The sequence below is a fragment of the Nematolebias whitei genome, chromosome 2 (genome assembly GCF_014905685.2).
Source record: "Nematolebias whitei isolate Nwh7 chromosome 2, NemWhi1, whole genome shotgun sequence".
NCBI classification, from domain to species: Eukaryota; Metazoa; Chordata; class Actinopteri; order Cyprinodontiformes; family Rivulidae; genus Nematolebias; species Nematolebias whitei.
Genome location: NC_056499.1, coordinates 17,444,543 through 17,464,297, shown reverse-complemented (window position 1 = coordinate 17,464,297; position 19,755 = coordinate 17,444,543). Strand labels below are relative to the sequence as shown.

At 36.8% G+C, this 19,755-nt stretch overlaps 1 protein-coding gene across 1 annotated transcript in view; it reads left to right on the top strand.

Annotated features, from left to right (window-relative positions):
- Positions 1 to 19,755, top strand: part of LOC119425923 (CUB and sushi domain-containing protein 1) — a 432,525-nt gene that overhangs the window by 257,706 nt on the left and 155,064 nt on the right. Inside the window, exons 10-14 of the mRNA XM_037693482.1 lie at positions 1,830 to 1,933; positions 2,209 to 2,321; positions 6,829 to 7,011; positions 7,183 to 7,368; positions 15,937 to 16,077. Of these exons, the coding sequence (XP_037549410.1) occupies positions 1,830 to 1,933; positions 2,209 to 2,321; positions 6,829 to 7,011; positions 7,183 to 7,368; positions 15,937 to 16,077 (727 nt within the window). The remainder of the gene's footprint in view (positions 1 to 1,829; positions 1,934 to 2,208; positions 2,322 to 6,828; positions 7,012 to 7,182; positions 7,369 to 15,936; positions 16,078 to 19,755) is intronic.

Genomic DNA, 19,755 nt, shown 5'->3' with positions numbered 1-19,755 from the left:
AAAGCCTCTGATGAGCTTTCTTGATCAGGCTGGTGGTGGTGTTGCCCCAGCTGGGGTTGTCATTCAGGTGCACATTCAAGTATTTGTAAATAATTAAAAAAAATAGCAAATTGCCATGTTTTTGCAGTTTCATCCATCCATTATCTTTACCCGCTTCTTCCATTTTGGGTCACGGGGGTCGCCAATGCCCATGTCCAGCAATCACTGTACGGGGGGGATACCCCCTGGACGGGTCGCAAGTCCATCACAGGGCCACATGGAGACAAACAAGACAAACAACCATTCACTCTCTCACTCACACCTAGGGACAATTTAGAGTTACCAGTCAGCATAACATGCATGTTTTTGGTCTGTGGGAGGAAACCGGAGTCCCCGGAGAAAACCCACGCATGCACGGAGAGAACATGCAAACTCCACCCAGAAAGGCCCCTGGACCGGGGTTTGAACTAAGGACCTGCTCGCTGAGAGGCAGCAGCTCTACCAGTTGTGCCACCGTGCTGCCCCATTTTTGCATTTTATTATATCTTATTTTTTTAAATAATGGAATTGCTTAAAATTGTTTCTAATCATTGGGAAAATAAACTTTCTGATGTAGACAAACTTTTTCAGAGGTTCAAGAAAATATAGTAAAACAACCAAACAAAACTTTGGTCATGGTGTCCAACTTAGCACAAACAAAACGTTGGTTCCCCTGAAATTTCCAGTGTATTTAATATTTCAAATAACTCTCAGACTAAAGTCTAACTTGCTACAACATGTTTACCTTTAACATTTGATAAAAGAAGGTAGAGCAAACACTTTTCTTTGACAGCATTGAGTTATGTAGAAATACAAACTTTTATGTTTAGCTTTAATTGGAGCACACACACTTTTTGCCCTGCTCCCCTCAGGCAGAAGGTTGAGGAACATTAAGTGTAGAGCCACTAGACTGAGGAACAGCTTTTACCCTGAAGCTGTTACTCATGAATCCCTAAACCAAAACAATCACTATGAAAAAATAAAAAAAATAATCGCTGTAATCAACTAGATTGTTGATATGTGCTGCTGATTATCCATGCTGCTGATCTCATGCTGCTGATTTATTTCATGCTGCTGTGTTCATTCGTCCCCATCTGCTCACACAGACTCATGTTTGTGCTGCTGTTGTTCAGCGTATTGTTTTGCACTATAAAGTGTTTAGTGTATTCTTAGTTTAGCATTTTTCTTAGCTCATATCTTAGATTTTCTTTTACAATTAATACATTTGATGGATGTAACTGGGACTCTGTATACACAATTTCACTCCATCACATGTACCACATGTGATGCGAATGACAATAAAATATCTTAACCTTGACCCAACGTGGCATCTATCTCATTGTAGGGGTCTGTGTGCAGCTAGTTAATGTAAATGCAATCTACTTGCCTTAAAAAGTGTTAAAATAAAAAAAAAAAGGTTTGGCAATGGTTGGATTTTTTTTTTACTCTAATTTCTAACCACAAAACATAAAATAAAATAAAAATAAAAAAGACATCTTAAGCCATTAAACAGAACCTTCATACATTCTATGGTAATCTAATAAAGCATTCAAGGTACATTAGACGAAATTCCATTTAATATTAGTGAAGCCTTCACTTCTTTCTTTCCATTTTCTCTTGTGATATAATCATTATAACTTTATATTGCTTGAAATTGTTAGGATGGAAAATGATGAGCTAATAACTACAGAAATAAATTACTCAGCAATTTTCTCTCATTTTGCTTTTGTCTGCTTTATAGCTTTTCTTATCTCAATATTTCTAACCGTTTCCTATATCTGTTTCCTTTGTTTGTTTCATTTTTTCTTTAGGTTATAAAGCTGTCATTTGAAGAGTTTGATTTGGAGAGAGGATACGACACCCTGACAGTGGGAGACGGAGGGAAAATAGGAGACACTCGGAGGGTGCTCTATGTGTAAGCACCAGTTAAATATTTCTGGCCTATAATTGGCATGCGGCAGTAAAGAACAAGCATAAAGGTGTCAATCATAAAGAAAACTGGAGACACGAGGGTAGCATTTACCCCTACATACTACATGTGTTGGATTGTGCCAGTCCTTTTACACCGAAAGGGAATGTTCAATTATTTATGATCCAAACTCCATACCTTTATGTATTTATAAAAGAATGAAAGGATTATGAAACAGCTGCACTTGGAATGCTTTAACACATTGTTTTGAATGTTTGTAGACTTACAGGCTCCAGCGTCCCTGATCTCATTGTGAGTTTGTCCAATCAGATGTGGCTACACCTGCAGTCAGACGACACCATCGGTTCTGCAGGATTCAAGGCGATTTATGAAGGTACAAACATATGTTCAGTTATTCCAAGATTTTAAATCACGCTCTTTCATATTTTTCAAGGTTATACACATTCAGTATGAACTATGTACCAACAACACATGACTGGAAGATGTTAGTAAATGTAGCACCGTGAACCTGCTGGAGTTTTATGTATTTTTTAACACAGATATAAAAACAGCAGAGTCACACCTTGAACGTCTTAAAGCTAAACAGAGTTTGCAGTTATTGCATTTGTCAAGCCACAGACTGGCAGCTGAATTTGGCTCTGGGTTTTTAACTAGCTTATTCTGAGGCGTTTATAGTTCTCACTTGAAACCTGTTTTGTGATTGGACTGATTTTGTCCCCCCCCCCCCCCCCCCCTTCCCCAAACGGGATGTAAAAATGCTGTCACTCCTTCAGATCTGTCCTCTTTCTGAGTTGCCCGTGATGGCAACAATTTCTGCAGCATGCTGCCACCATGCAGACATCACCAGCTTTAACTTCAGGCAACGTTCTGTTGGATGATAAGAAGGGTCATGGCTGCAAGGCAGGCTGTTCTTCTTAATGGCCAAAAAGTGCAGTTATTCCCTTATTCTCATAGCAAATGTTCTGTTTTATACAGGCACATTTTGTTTAACATAAGTGGTTCTTTTTCAGGGGTCTCTATCGTTCCTTGGGATTGAATCATTTCTTTCATTTCTCATGAATTCTGCTGACCTTTCCCTTCTTGTAGGTTTGCTCCAGTTCCTAGTTTTCTCCATTTTATTTTTTTTTTTAATTGGGTTTTATGTGATCTAATGGGTGTATTTTTCCTTAAATGTATACTTTGTTCAAATCCTAATACTACTTCTTTGTCCCTGACCAGAGTGTCTTGTTTTTCATTCTGCTTTTAGCTTAATGATGCCTCCTAATTAGTGGTGTTTTCGACTCAGGGGACCTTTGCAACACGTGTGTATCCACGGAGAAAATCTGAGACTTAAGATTACAGATGGGATCATTTGCCATGAGCAAATTTTTCATTAGAAAAGCATATTGTAATTTAGGCCTTTAAAACATTAAAATACAGTATTACAGTTTTGAAAATGAAGATTTAAAAATATGTTTCATTGCTATTTTGTTTGGGATGTTTTTTTCATGGTCTATCGCACAACAGACGTTTAAAAGTTTATCGTTTGAATTGCAATTTTGAGCAAAACCTGCAGATAAACCCTTTTGGTTGATTGATTTTATATGTCAGTTTGAAGGCGTTGAAGGCCATTCCACTGTACAGAACACTAACAGTTCTGTAATGATAGACTGTTTCATCAGAGGAGCTCCTAGCTTCAGGTCTTTCTTCATTGTTTTTATTGGATTAAAGTCAGGACTTTGACTTGGCCATTGCAAAATATAAGATTCATTCTTCTCTCAGTTTTTTAAAGTGACTTACTCTAGTGTTTTGGGGCGGCTGTGGCTGAGTGGTTAGAGCGGTCCTCCTCCAATGGGAGAGTTGAGGGTTCAATTCCACTAGCAATTACATGTTAAATGTCCCTGGGCAAGACACTGAAGCCCTCACTGCCTCTGATGTGTGTGCCATCGGTGTACGAATGTGATCTAAAGCACTGATTAGTCTCTATAGATTCAGATTAGAGAGCTAGAGTGCTGTATGAATGTGTGTGTGAAGGCAAATGAGTGCACAGATTGTGTTGTAAAGCACTTTGAGTATACTGCTTGGATAGAAAGGTGCCTTTTAAGTTACAGTCCATTTATCATTTTAGTTTCTTGTCTTTCACATTCTGTTGAATTTAGTTCACAGATAGTGTATTTTTATTTTTTTCAAATTATACAAGAAAAGGGAATAATTCATTAATCTATATTTATAGATTAAGGATAATGAATAAGTAAACCTTTTTTAGCCCAGATGCAATAAACTGGATCAAACAGTGCTACATCACCAATAAATAAGATCGAACATATCCTACCTGCATTATTTTCCACTTACTGAGTATAATTATTAGAATACATTTTTTTCTTCTTTCCACAAGCAATGCTTTCATTTGTGCAAATTATTTATTTCCAATTGAAGAGCTCTTCATGGAAAACAGTGTTTTTTATATATATACTACAGCTATTCAGAGGTTTCCTGAAAATTTCCCAAATATTAAAACTGAAGACAGAGACCAAGAACTTATCATTTGTGATGTTTGCATGCAAGCTAAGGCTGTACAATAAGCAATGTACATGATGTTATGAGTCAAACACATAAAGTAAAAAGTACATTTATATATATGTATATTGAGAAACACATACAAATAATACTTAATGATCTCCAGAAGATGTTTTCCCAGAACCAGCCAACAACTGCCTGTGGTATTATTTGTGTGTCCTTGGGTGGAAATATGTGATGCTGTCAGATGCAATAATGTCACAACATCTCTGCTTTGATCAGTCCTACCCCCTGAGTTTTCTTTTTCAGCCCCTGTGTGGGACTGTGTTTTAATTGGCATCATGTTTGCACTTTTTTTTTATTTTTAGGCTCAGTATTTTTTACTCCTGCTCAGCACATGTGCATTATTAGGAAATAATGGCAGTATAGATATCATAAACAAACCAAGGAGGATGATCATTAAAACTTTTGCTAAAATGCATGCATATATATATATATATATATATATATATATATATATATATATATAACCAATTTGCTATGAAAATGTGATGTATTAAACACAAAGCTGATGGGAATACAAACAAACAAACAAAAATGTTTGATAAATCAATTTTATCAACACTTTCTGTATGTGATACAATTCATAAATCTGCATAAACACTTATGTTTTTATGTTCTTTTTTTTTATACAAACAAGAGTAAATTAGTTGCATGGCTTCAAAGGAGTAAAACTCTACAAATGAAATATAGTAACCTGCAATCTGGCATTGATTCCAATTCAAGAGACTCTGTAAACTCTGCAAACAAGTCAGAAAACAAAGACGGATCAGAATAAGCACAATGATACAATAAATGAGTAAGAGAGGCAGTAGTGACAGATTTTACCAGGGGTTCAATATCACGGATATCTATCCTGACACTCATCATGTGCGTGACAGCCAGCTGTGGGCCACAAACCCATCTGAGGTCTCTTTATATTCTATTCTTGTGGATGTTCTTACAGCCTAACTGATAAAAAAAATAGTAAAATTGTAAAAGGATATCCACACACACACACACTTGAGTCAGAGTCAGTCAGAGTCAGAGATTCTTTATTGTCATTCGCATCGCATGTGGTACATGTGGTGGAGCGAAATTATGTACACATGGTCCCAGTTACATCCAAATGGAATAACCTATCTTGATATCTCTTTGTCTAAAGTGAATCCAGGGGCTTAGCGTAGCATGTGTTACATGGTGACAAAACGTCTGATATTATTCCAGATGTCAGAGCAGAGAAGGAGCGGTAAAAGCAATGCATAACAGTGCACTTATGTTAGGAAAAGAGAGGATTAAAAGCCTTTAAAAAAAAGTAATACTAACCACATCAGAAGTATTGTTAATTCTTCAAAAATAACAGGTTAAAAACAAAAAAAGAAACTTGACTTGTTTTTTTAACTTTTGCTGATCACCACGTCCTGGATGACTGAATTGTTACCAACATACTGTTAGTTTGAGGTGCAAGCTAATAAAGCTTCATACATTCTAGGAGCAGGAGCAGATGGCAGCAATAATTTTAAAATATGTACAGCCAGGGCAGAAGTTTAATATCATTCAGTAAACTGTACTGTATAGCACAAACATCAGTATTTCTCTTGTAAAATGTTTTCTTCTCGTCAAGAGTATCCTTGGATTAGACAGAGTGTGTTTGTGTACTTCCAATTATTGTTTTGTCTTTCACAATTAAAACTGAATTGCAGCAGAATTATCCTGATGGCAATTAACTGTAAGGAGGGAAGCAATTAAATACATTTCTCACACATTGTACATCCCAACACAGCTGAATAACAAGAGACAGACATGTTGATGGCTTTCTCTTGTTCTTTTAAATACATTTCACGATTCCCACTTCTGACCGAAGCGTTTGCAACAAAACATTAGTCTGTTTAAAAATTTCAATTAATATGTCAGTAAAAAAATAAAATAAAAACACAACAAAAATTAAATAAATTCACAAACTTTATAACACCATAAAATATTGTATTACTTTATCATTGTCTATAGAAAAAAAACAAAAAAATCTTTAAATATTTTTTTAAATTACAAATTCCTTCATTGACCACTTCTCAACTTACTGTTCATATATATATATATATATATATATATATATATATATATATGCATTTTTTTACACAAGTTCTTTTTACATTTAAAGGACTCTAAAAGTCTGAGTTTCCATGAGTTTGTTTCCAGCTTCATAACTATCAAGTTTTGCGTGTTATTGTCATTTATCTACATTTTTACTGACAAAAGCAGATAACCCTCCATTTGCATGTTATTATGCCACATGTCGACATGATTTATCGCAGGTGTGCAAACACGACTGTCTCTTTGTGTAACAGAGATCGACAGGGGAGGCTGTGGTGATCCCGGGGTACCGGCATTCGGTAGTCGTAGCGGTAATCGCTTTCAACACGGTGACGTGTTGACCTTCTTTTGTCGGTCTGCGTTTGAACTGGTGGGAGAAAAAACCATCACGTGCCAACACAATAACCAGTGGTCAGGCAACAAACCCAGCTGTGTCTGTAAGTACACACATGCTTTTTCTTTTTAGGTGCTAGCTGTTTTTCTAATTTGTTTTTGTGTTTAATTTTTTTGTTACTGTTTTTATTGTCATTTAGTGTTTTATGCACCTGATAACATCCCTACTCAGACACCTACAAATGCTGTCATTCTTTATTTCTTCCTTCTCGTAGTTTCTTGTTTCTTCAACTTCACGGCTCCATCAGGGACTGTTTTGTCCCCAAACTACCCCGAGGAGTACGGCAACAACCTGAACTGTGTGTGGTTGATTATCTCGGAACCAGGAAGTCGCATACATCTCTTCTTCACTGACTTTGACCTTGAGCCACAGTTTGATTGGTTGGTGGTCAAAGATGAAGGTAAGGATGTCTTAATAATTCATTTTATTTCATTCTTGCAGTACTATTTCTCATGTTGTGTGTGTGTGTGTGTGTGTGTTTGTTAGTTATCATAAATTAAAGCATCACAAAAAAGTTAGATGTTTTTTGGTGAAACACCAATTACCTTATAAGAGAAAGTTGAAATGAATTTAGGTCGAGGCCTTACTGGTAGATGTAATGAAAGATAGAGTCGTTAGGAGGGAGTGGTGGCACAGAGGTTAGAGAAGGTAGGCCTGTGATCGGAAGATTGCCGGTTCAACTCCCGGTACTGACAACATCAAAATGTGGGTGGGAAAGGTGAAGCAGCCACACCTGCCTCCACCCTTATTTGCCCCACTCTGGCTACTTGAGCAAGGCCCTTAACCCCCACCATCTGCTCCTCCAGGCACCCTAGATAGCAACTCTCTGCTCCACAGAAGGCTGTGGTAGCTCGGTGGTCTGTGTCAGAAAGGGTGTCTGGTGTAAAATTAATTGCCAAGTCTTCATGCGACAGTTCGCTGTGGCGACCCCTGAAGAAGGGAGCAGCCGAAAGATGTTTGCTTTTTTTTTCTTTCATCTTTTTTAGTATATTTCTCTTTATATAAAACACAACAGCCATACTGCTGTCCCACTTTTCTTTATCGATTCGAGCAGATTTGGGGTAAGCCTTTGTTTGTCTTGCTAGACGAAGTTTTGTATAATTGAGTGGTTTTAAAGCTCTGCAGGATCTTTGGTGTTAGACTTGTTTCGAAAATTGCAGAGTGATAACTGCAGTGGTCAAACTGAAGTCAAGATGTTGCTTTTAAGACTTTCATCTTACTGTGATTAGGGAGAAATTTCTGACACCAGTCTGCATTTAGACATTTTAGACGAAACACTCTGGGAAACTAATAATGTGCTTATAATATTTGTGACCTTGGACCAATTTCAGTAGACATTGTTATCAAAAACAATTTGGCTAGATCCAAGTTATGCCCTCATTTAACTTGTGTTCAACTCAAGTTACTTTAAAAATTACATTTAAAAACTAAAATAGTGAACAGTGGTTAGAGCTGTCACCTCACAGCAAGAAGGTCACAGGTTCGCCTCCCAGCCTTTTCAGAACACATTTATTGATTGAATATTTTGGAATAGGAGAATTTTGTGGATAATGACTAAATGTGGCATTTATTAAACCGTTGTGAAATGTTCTTCAAAAACACCGTTCAGCTGTTCAGAAAATCACTGAACAAATTTGAGCATTCTTTTGAAATCGAATGCACCACAGAAACATAGTCAAGATAACAGTTAAAAATAAACTCAGCTTTGTCACAGTACTTTATTATTGATTTCAAAACAACAACCAAGTGAATTATTAATGGTACTGAAAAGCTATTGGTTTCTGATTGTTTTGCCTTGATAACGTACACTAAGGACTTTTATGCAGATTTTAATTTTCTATTCTTGAGGAAGATTTTCACATATGGCACATATTGCATTGCTGCTGTCCCAAGCAGATTCTCATGGTTTGAGCTTATTTAACCAAAATCAAATGTTTATCTACCCATGGTCTTACATGACATGGACACTGATAGCTTTGTGTTATTTTGCACATTTGAACCTTTGATAAACAAGTTCCAAATTCAAGTTTCCTATCCAATTTCTGACAAAAAAAACCCAACAACATAATTTTCTACTTGGTATCAGTAGGTTCAATACCCGTCTAAAAGAAAGCCAATTATCATAAGGGCCTGTTTTTAAATAATGTACGGTACAAATTGTCAGCCTAGACAAAAATACATGCCATTATGTTATTTAAAAGGAAAGGACATGAAAACAGACTGCTACAAAAGACTTTTCACTGGATATTTCCTTTTAGATACAGCAACATAAAATCCTACCCTTCTTTCATCTGTTGTCACAATGATTTCCTACTCCATGCCTCTGACAATTGGCACAATAACTAATGAGTAAAAAGCCTTTTGGTTTACTGGAGAACAAAGAAATGTGCACTTCACATTTCAGTAAATGTATGGCTTAATTGGGTTAAAGTGTCTCATTTATGGTATAAAAACAAAAAGTTATATAATCCTTAACTATTACAAATATTTTTAACCTTTAAATGCAAATGTCTACGTCTGTTTTAATATTGGTGCTTACTCAAATTACACAGAATTAACTAACAGTATTATACCTTTGTTGTTGTTGTTTTTTACTGTTTACATGCCCACTGTAACTGTGGTTCAAACATAATCAGTTTTAACAGGATATCATGTATATCTTCTGCAGAGTAACACTGTAATAACATGAATAAAAAAATTAAGCCATAAGCATGAAAAAAATCTAAAACAGTAACTCACTGAAACAGAAGTTACTAACAATTGTTTCAAAGTAGCATTCTTTCTTTGGTCAGTAGATCTGACACTATCAAAGTGCTGTTTTGCATCATCCATTGAAAAATTAAGAAATGATTTTATTTGTATTACAACATAGTTGCACATTGTTGGGGCAATGCGGGGAAATAGGGAATTAAGAAGGGATGTAAGATTTGAATCCTAAAACTTGTCAAAACAAATGAATGGTGGTATTGATTTAACATTTGGCCTTCAAACTTCTGAGTGGAGCACTGGCATTGACTGCAATCTGTCAAGAAGAACAACTCAAAACATCATGAATCACTGTCATAAGACAGATCAGTGACACAAGTGGTATAACATGATGATGTCCTTTGTTTCAAACATAAAATCAAAACCTAAGTACACTGACGTATCGTATATATTCTTGCTTAAATAATATGATTCATAGTTACAGAATGCATCACTTTTTCTTGTGCTGGGTAAAGATGAAGATAGGATGCTGTATCCAGGTATCAGTAGTAACAGTATGCATGTATACAAAGTTTACATATTACCTTTCAAATATTTTCTAAAATTAGAATTAATTGAAAATATAGTGGGTTCTCTTTTCACGGCAGCATATTTAATTGGAAACATTGTGCCAGTTTTATTATAAACTCTGTCACTGTTTTAATAATGTTTTATCTCCTAATATGTTTGAAATGAAAAACAAAATGTAAAATGTATTAATAAGGGTGTCTGGTGTAAATACAATTGTCAAGTCTTTTGCAAGCTAGTTCACTGTGGCAACCCCTGAAGAAAGGAGCAACCAAAAGACGACAATAATAATAAAAAAACCGAATGTTATTCCAAACAGCCAACATCATATTGATCATAAATCCACATGAAAATTGCTGATGGTTTGTATCTCTTAGACTGAAAGCTTTTATCTATTAATGTGTACCTCACAACCTTAAGTATAATAAAAATTGTTGCTGGTCTACTTGTAAAGCACTTTGCCATGTGATTATTATTGATTGTGAATTGAGTATAAACCTGTAAAATGCATTCATTTTTTAAATTCAGTTCCATTCAGTTTATTTATATAGCACCAAGTCACAACAGAAGTTATCTCAGGGCAATACAGAAACATTAACAAAAAATAAAAATGCCCATTAATAAAAGTTATCTATCTAAGGAAGCCAGCAGGTTGTGTTGAATCTTCAGTTTGTTGCAGTTTCCCATCCTGAGAAAGCCCGATGGCAACAGTGGAAAGAAAAAAACACTCTATTTTAACAGGAATAAACCTCCAGCAGACTTTTTAAAAAGTCTGAATACTACATCATTTCTCACCAATGTCCTGTGTTTAAGCTGTTAACCACAATCCACTGCCCCTTATACATTTGTTTGCATAAATTACACATTTTCCATATACATTGTGCTATGCTTGTTTATAACCATAAACTCATTCTTAATGATTGTTTAAAATTAAAATTAAAAAAAGTCTAAATATGAGTTCTTCATCAATATTTATATTTAAAATGTTATAAAATTATCATATGAATTAAAATTGTCATTAAAAATGCAAAGCTTCAAATGGAAGTAAAGAAGTAAGTTAAAAGTCACCTTTAAATAAACATAAGTAAAGACAGTAAAATGTACAGTAGTCCCTCGTTACTTTGTGGTTCGACTTTTGCGGACTCGCTGTTTTGCAGTTTTTCAACTTAAGATCGGACATGATGCGATTGGCTGATCGCTGGATGAGCCACATGACCTGCATGGATTTTTAAATTTAAAATAAATTATTTTATATTATTTAGCACCTGCTAAACTCTAAATTCTCTAAAAAAGCACAGCATGTCAAGATCTCCACTCTGCAGCAGAGAAGTGGGCGTGGCCGAGAGCGCTGGCACGATGCAGAGAGCAGCAGGTGGAAGAGAGCGGAGATCATGACATGCTTTGCCCTTTTAGAGCATTTAGAGTTTAGAAATGTTGTTTAGAATATTGCAAGAGTGTGGAAAGAGTTTAAAACACTTCATATATATACTGTATATACATATACTAATATAAACTACTACTTACTACATATACTACTATTCCTACTTTGCGATTTTTCACTTATTGTGGGTGTGGGTGCTGAGAACGGGAAACCCCTGTGATAAACAAGGGACTACTGTATTTATTATTGAACCCTTCATGTGACAAATGTAGATCATGCTGACGTTGAAGGTAATGGATGAAAGTGGCAACCGTTTCTGTAGCAACGTTAAATCTATTCCAGTTCTTGTGGATCAACAGCAGCAGCAAGTAGTGTAATATTTATGATAGTGAAGTTCTCAATATTAATAACTTTTCAGTCACATTTAATCAAGACAAGAAGATTGTTTCTATAAGTACTTACTGTCTATTTTGTGTGCATTCATTATGGTGCTGCTCGCAGTTTAGCTGTTCTTTTTCTAACAAGTACGAGGTGAATTAGTGGCGGTGGCAATTGAACTTGTCACCATCAATCATCTTCTACTTGTTTAAGTACCTTGTGAGCGTTTGTTTGTGTAGCTGAAAGTTCTTCGGTTGTGCTTTATGTACACTCCGCATGTGAACAGATTTGGACCTGCTGGGTTTTGCTTTGTGGCATGTTGGCTGTTTTATTGTGTTCCCCTCTGAATCTGGTGGATCATTGGAGAGCACCCTCGAGAGCTGAGTGTATTTTGCCAAATAAAACTGTTTCACAATTTGTCTGAGTAAATGGTCTGATGCTGTGACTCAAATGTGTCATAAAGCACTGAGGTGATGCATGGTTACATATTTTCAGACTGGTGACGAGTTTAGGGTCATTCATCTGGTACACAGTGCATGATTTAATGACTTCAGAGTGACACCTTGAAGTCACTGCAATCACATACCCCAATAGGTGATAGGTGCATTGAACACTATAATGCTTCTGCTGTGGTGATAGACTTGTCCAGGAATACATAGTTCAAATTACATTAATACAATAACACGTTTCTGTGCACATGCAATAATTACACAACATTGTATGTTTTATTGCACACATAATTTTGGAGTCAGATTGTATTACCTGCTAGAATTAAACCACACAACACACACGTTACATTTTTTTTAAGAAGAAAAAGTATTCATATTTTTAAAACTCATTTCCATCTTTACTACTTGTGATTTATTTATTTATTATTTATTTGTTGGCATTCTTCTTCTTCTTTTGGCTATTCCCTCTTCAGGGGTCACCACAGCGAGTCATCCTCCTCCATCTCACGCTGTCCTCTGCATCCTCTGTCCTCACTCCAACTACCTTCATGTCCTCTCTAACTGCATCCATATATCTCCTCTTTGTCTTTTTCCTGGCAGCTGCATTTCTAACATCCTTCTACCAATATACCCACGGTCCCTCCTCTTGACATGTCCAAACCATCTCAGTCTGACCTCCCTAACTTTATCTCCCAGTTGTTCAACCTGTGCTGTGCTTCTGATAATCTAATTCCTAAGCTTATCCATCCTTGTCACTCCGAAGGAGAACCTTAGCATCTTCATTTCTGCCACTTCCAGTGCTTTCTCCTGTCTTTTTGCCAATGCCACTGTCTCCAGACCATACAATATAGCTGGTCTCACCACTGTTTTGTAAACTTTTTCTTTGACCTTTGCTGACACCTTTTTGTCACAAATCACTCCTGAAACTTTTCTCCATCCACTCCATCCTGCCTGGACTCTCTTTTTCACTTCTTTACCACATTCCCCATTTCCCTGGACAGTGGACCCCAAGTACTTGAAGCCCTGCACCTTTGGGACCTCTGCTTCTTGTAGCCTCACTGTTCCACCTGCCTCCCTCTCATTCACATGCATGTACTCTGTCTTACTACAGCTGAATTTGATTCATTCATTTCAAGTGCATACCTCCACCTCTTCAAGTTCTCTTCCACCTGTTCCCTGTTCTCACCACAGATCACAATGTCATCTGCAAACATCATCGTCCATGGGGATTCTTGCCTGACCTCATCTGTTAGTCTGTCCATCACCAGAGCAAACAAGAAGGGGCTCCGAGCCGATCCTTGATGCAATCCCACCTCAAAACTATCTGTCACTCCTACAGTACATCTCACCACTGTCCTACTGTCCTCATACATGTCCTGTACCAGTCTAACATAATTTTCTGCCACTCCAGATTTCCTCATGCAATGCCACACCTCCTCTTTTGGCACTCTGTCATATGCTTTTTCTAAATCTACAAAGACACAATGGAGTTATTTCTGACCCTCTCTGTACTTCTCCATCAACATTCTCAAAGCAAAGATGACATCTGTGGTACTCTTTCTTTGCATGAAACCATACTGCTGCTCACAGTCACCTCTTGTCTAAGTCTTGCTTTCACAACTATCTCTCAGATCTTCTTTGTGTGGCCCATCAACTTAATTCTCCTGTAGTTGCTACAACTCTGTACATCACCCTTGTTCTTAAAAATGGGCACCAGCACACTTCTTCTCCATTCCTGAGACATTTTCTCACCCTCATATATGCCATTGAATATTTGAGTCAAAAACCTCACTGCCATCTCTCCAAAACATTTCCAAAGCTCCCCTGGTATGTCATCAGGTCCTACTGCCTTCCCCTTCTTCATTCTTTTCAGAGTTTTCCGATCTTCACCCTCACTACTCTTTCCCACTTCCTGACCCACAGTTTCTATGACCTCTACTCTTCTTTTTTTTCATTCCCTTCATTCATTAGCTCCTCAAAGTACATCTTTCATCTTCCCGTCACACTCTCCTCACTTGTTAGAACATTACCATTTTTAATAAATCTAACCTGTTGCACATCCTTTCCAGCCTGATCCCTCTGTCTTGCCAATCGGTACAAGTCCTTCTCACCCTCTTTAGTGTTCAGTCTCCCATACAACTCATCGTATGCCCTCTCCTTTGCCTCAACTTCTTGCCTCTTTGTTCTATGTCCCATCTCCTTATATTCCTGTCTCATCTCTTCAGTCCTCTCACTGTCACATTTCTTCTTGGCTAATCTCTTTATTTGAATGGCATCTTGCACTTCACTATTCCACAACCAGGTTTCCTTATCATCCATTCTCTGTCCAGATGACACACGAGTACCTTCCTACCTGTCTCTCTAATTACTGTTACTGTAGTAGCCCAGTCATTTGGAAGCTCTTTCTTACTACCCAGCGCCTTTAACAGCTCCTCTCTGAATTTCTCACAACATTCTTCCTTCTTCAGCTTCCACCATTTGGTCTTCTTCTCCAGATTTACTCTTTTTCTCTTCTTCACAACAACAGTCATTCTACACACAACCATCCAATGCTGTCTGGCCACGCTCTCCCCTGCCACAACCTTACAGTCCCCAATCTCCACCAGGTTTCCTCTTCTACACAGAATGTAGTCGACCTGCGTACTCCTTCCTCCACTCTTATAGGTCACTCGATGTTCCTCCCTCTTTTGGAAATAGGTATTGACTATAGCCATTTCCATTATCTTTGCAAAATCCACCACCATCTGTCCTTCCTGGTTTCTTCCTTGACACCAAACCTACCCATCACTTCCTCATCCCCTCTATTTCCTTCATCAACATGTCCATTCAGATCTGCTCCGATCACCACTCTCTCCTCCCTCGGAATACTCTCTATCACTTGATCCAGATCTTTCCAAAATGTATCTTTCTCCTCATCACATCCAACCTGTGGAACATAACCACCGATGATGTTTAGCATCAGACCTTCTACTTCTACCTTCAGGCACATCACCCTATCTGACACTCTCTTCACCTCTACTACATTATTTGTCAACTCCTCCTTCAGGACCACCCCTACTCCATTTCTCTTTTTATCCACACCATGGTAAAACAGTTTGAACCCTGCTCCATTGCTGCGAGCTTGCTGCCCTTCCACTTGGTCTCTTGGACACATAAAACATCTACTTTTTGTCTCTGCATCATGTCAGCCAGCTCTCTACCTTTGCCTGTCATTGTCCCCACATTTAGAGTTGTAACCCTCAGTCCTACATTCTTCACTTTACTTTTCTCCCTCTGTCTCCTGACACATTTCTTTCCTCGTGGTCTTCGACTTGACATTCTAAATGGCAATATTAAAAAAAGAGATGATCAGTTAAAATTTGTCCCCCATTTTTAGTTTTTTTTCCATCGGTCTGGTCAGCATCATATTTAACCCCCCCCCCCCCCCCCTTTTTTTTAGCACAAAATATTTCTGTAACATTCTGTTCTAAATTGTGTTTCATTTTAGGGTTGTCTGAGCCAACAACATTCGGGACGTTCTCAGGAAAAGATGTCCCCTCGCAGATCGCATCAAATGCACACATTATGAGACTTGAATTTCAGTCTGACCATTCGAACACTGGGAAAGGCTTCAACATCAGCTATACGAGTACGTATATCTATCAGCCAGTCTCTGCGTGTGTTTGTCTGTCTTCAGATACATTTTATGTAAATATTTTAAATGGAAAGAGAATTTACAAAGTTTGTGTGTGTGTTGACCAAGCTAATATGTGTTAAAAGGTGTTTCTCTTTATTTAGTACAGTATCTGAAGACAAAAACAAAAGGTGTTCCTCCACAATTTTCTCACATTACTCTTAACAAATGGTTAGTCAGCAGTGACACCATAGAGACCAATATTGGTTGCACTCAGCCCTCACCTCCTGATGACCAGTGGTAATATTCTAGCAGCATAAAGAATACTTTCTGAAGTCCCACAATCTCTTCAGTTTAATTGTCATTAAGGGACAGATTGTTGTCCCCTCATCAGTTCACTAACTGTTCCACCTCTGCTCTGTAAGATTATTCATCTGCACCACTGATGAGTCCCACTGCTGCTGTACCATCAGTGAACTCTGCATCCTCTGCTGGACAATAGACCATTATTTATTAGTCATCCAAAAGAAGGCCAGTTTGATTCAGCTATTTAAAAATAATTTGTACATTTATTATTTATTCTATATAATTTATAATATGAAGAAGGGAGAATATATAATTTATAATTTATACATTTGATAATTACCTCAATTTATTTCAAAACCATATTCTAAAAAAAAAAAAAAAAAATGCCACAGGTTACGTGGGACACTTAATGATCAAGTTGTATTTTTCCTGTCAAGACGTATGTAGACAAACTATATATATATATATATATATATATAAATATTTAAAATTTACAGTACAGTACAAAAATATTTTGAGCTCTCTTTTATTTTTATTTTTTGAAGGATTGTTTGTTTTTTTAAGCTAGAAGTAGTTGTTAAGAACTTTTATTTTCATTCAACCTTCATTTATACAGGTTAGTCTCAATGAGTCTCGAGGACTCATTTACAAGAGAAACCTGTTTTTGACAAAGAATGATGGAACCAGTAGACAATCATAAACAAAAGCATATGAATTGAAAAAATATATATAAATGGAAGAAAATGATATTAAAAAACTAAACAAAAACAGCTACATTATAAAGTGATGTAAAATACTAAAAATAGGAATGTGTCTGTGCTTTGCTATTAAAAAAGGCAACTTAAGGAGTGTGGTGCAGAGGTTAGAGAAGGTGGGCCTTTGATCGGAAGATCGCCGGTTCAACTCCCGGTACTGACAATAAACATCAAAATGTGGGAGAAATAGGTGAAGCACCCACACCTGCCTCCACCCTAATTTGCTCTACTCTGGGTCCTTGAGCAAGGCCCTTAACCCCCACCATCTGCTCCTCCGGGTTTCTTTGATAGCAGCTCTCTGCTCCACACAGAAGGCTGTGGTAGCTCGGTGGTCTGTGGTTGTGCCGGGAAGGGCATCCGGTGTAAAAACAGTTGCCAAGTCTTCGTGCAGCTTAGTTCCCTGTGGCGACCCCTGAAGAATGGAGCAGCTGAAAGAAGAACAAATAAAATTTAAAAAAAATGTAATTTCTTTGCACTATATTTTAGGATTGCAGTGGATCTGTTTATTTAACTTTGTTAAATGTTTGCAGCAGATGGACAGTGGTTGAACTGACAGAAATAATTATATCACAAGCCTATTATAACAAACTAATGTCAGATGCTGTGCATTTTTAAAACAACATATAAACCATATTGCACATGATCAAGTACTCTACTTTAGATATAAAGATGGTTTAACCATGCAAATAAATTTGTCTGTCAAAGTACAAACTAGTGCTTAAAAACCAAATATATTCTCATATTTTCTGTTGTCACATCTTTTTTATGATTATTAAAAGCACTAGACAGGTGGATTTATGTATCTTTTTTGCCTAGGCTCGTAGTAATAGGATTATTCAAAGCCCCTGATCTGATGTAAGGATCCTGATGTTAAAGTCTGAGAACAAGAATATTTTAACATATTCAAATAGACATATTAATCACAGACTAATCATATAATAATTGGCCCTGAAAATATATATTTACTTTGCTTCTTAAATCCTAATGATAGAATAAAATACGAGTTAGATGACTAACTGCTAGCAATACGTCGCCATCATTTTGATTAGCTTTGCTCAGCTCATCTTCTGTTTGCGTGTCTTGCTCAAGCTTTACCTAGTTAAGCCTGTCTCACTGAGTCAGTGTTTAAACCTGGCCACTGCAGCCTGTGTATTTACCTGCAATAAGCTGAGCTAGTTCTGCATGACTGATTTTGATTCATTTTCTGTGATTACCATGCGGCTTTGCACCATTTCACACACTGCCTCCCAAATGACCTTGTCTGTGGCTCTTCCTTTAGCGGTGACGTTTGACAAATGAAAGTACTGAATGTTCTTTGTGCCTCGGCATATTTAACAAAAGAAAATAAAAAAGTTCTCACTGAACACTCGAGTATTTTTATCACACTTTTTTTCAAAATAATACTCACAAAAATGAGCGGCACCATTGTCTTTACAACTACACACCAAAAAGAAGCTTTGATGCTCCCGTTTAAAAAAGTTATCTAGTGAGTTTCAGAAGTTGTAAAACTTGTGCAAATGCAACTAAACGTTACATGGTCATTTAAAGCATTTTATTTGTTTTATTATTATTATTATTATTATTATTACTGTATGTTTTTTTTTCCTTTATTTTATCAAGAAGATCCTATGGGGATAAATCATCTCACTCTATAGGGAGTCCTTGTCAAGATGGTGGGAAAATGCAGATAAAGAGCAATCATATAAGAGTCTCAGTACAAGAAGAACAGTGTCAGTAAAAACACAATGCAGAAAAATAAAATAAAGCATGGTTTAATAAAATATATAAGGAAAGGGACAATACACAATAAGACCAATTTATTCCACAAACAGTTAAATCTAAGATAACTAAGGCTATTTTTTTATTATGAGTATAAATATCAACAGATGTTGCTTTGTGTACATTTATATCTATTTGAAATACTGGTGCTAATTAAATATGGTGTTGATGCACAAAGATGCTTGAAACAGTTGATTCCGCAGCTAAACACTGGTCACAGTGAACACAAACATCTTTATGAATGTCTTCATGCTCTCTGTCCAACTTTTTACATTGCAGCATGGTATGTCAAAAATGGTCTAAACAGCAGTTGAAGTGACACTACTACTTTAGGTGCTTTATTGTGTTTTGTAAAAAGTAAGAACACAATAGACCGAAAAATTTGTAGGTAGAAGAACAATCGTATTATACCTTCACTTGTATTATACATAAAACATCAAAATCAAAGCAGCAGAAATTTTCCTATATAATTTTCTAAAACATATTGAGGAATTTCAGTTAAATCGACAGACAAACTCATAAAACACACATCCTGATGCATGCACAATAATCCAGGTAGAAAAATCTAAAAAAAAGTTACATCTGGTTCTCTGGACACTCAAAAAAACAAAACAAAGCAAAACAACAAAAAAAATGTAGAAATGTTTTGTCTTTCATTCGAAAGACTTCCTCAGTCTGAGGTGCTGTATTCAGCTCAGTCTTATAAATAGCACCTTCTCAGAGTGGATCAACCAGTTTGCTGCTGACAACCAAAACCAGCTGATCACATGATCAAGGAGGACCATCAGCCAGGGTGCTAATGATCCATTGTTAGGCTGATGGTCCTTCTTGGTCATGTGAGCAGCTGGTTTTG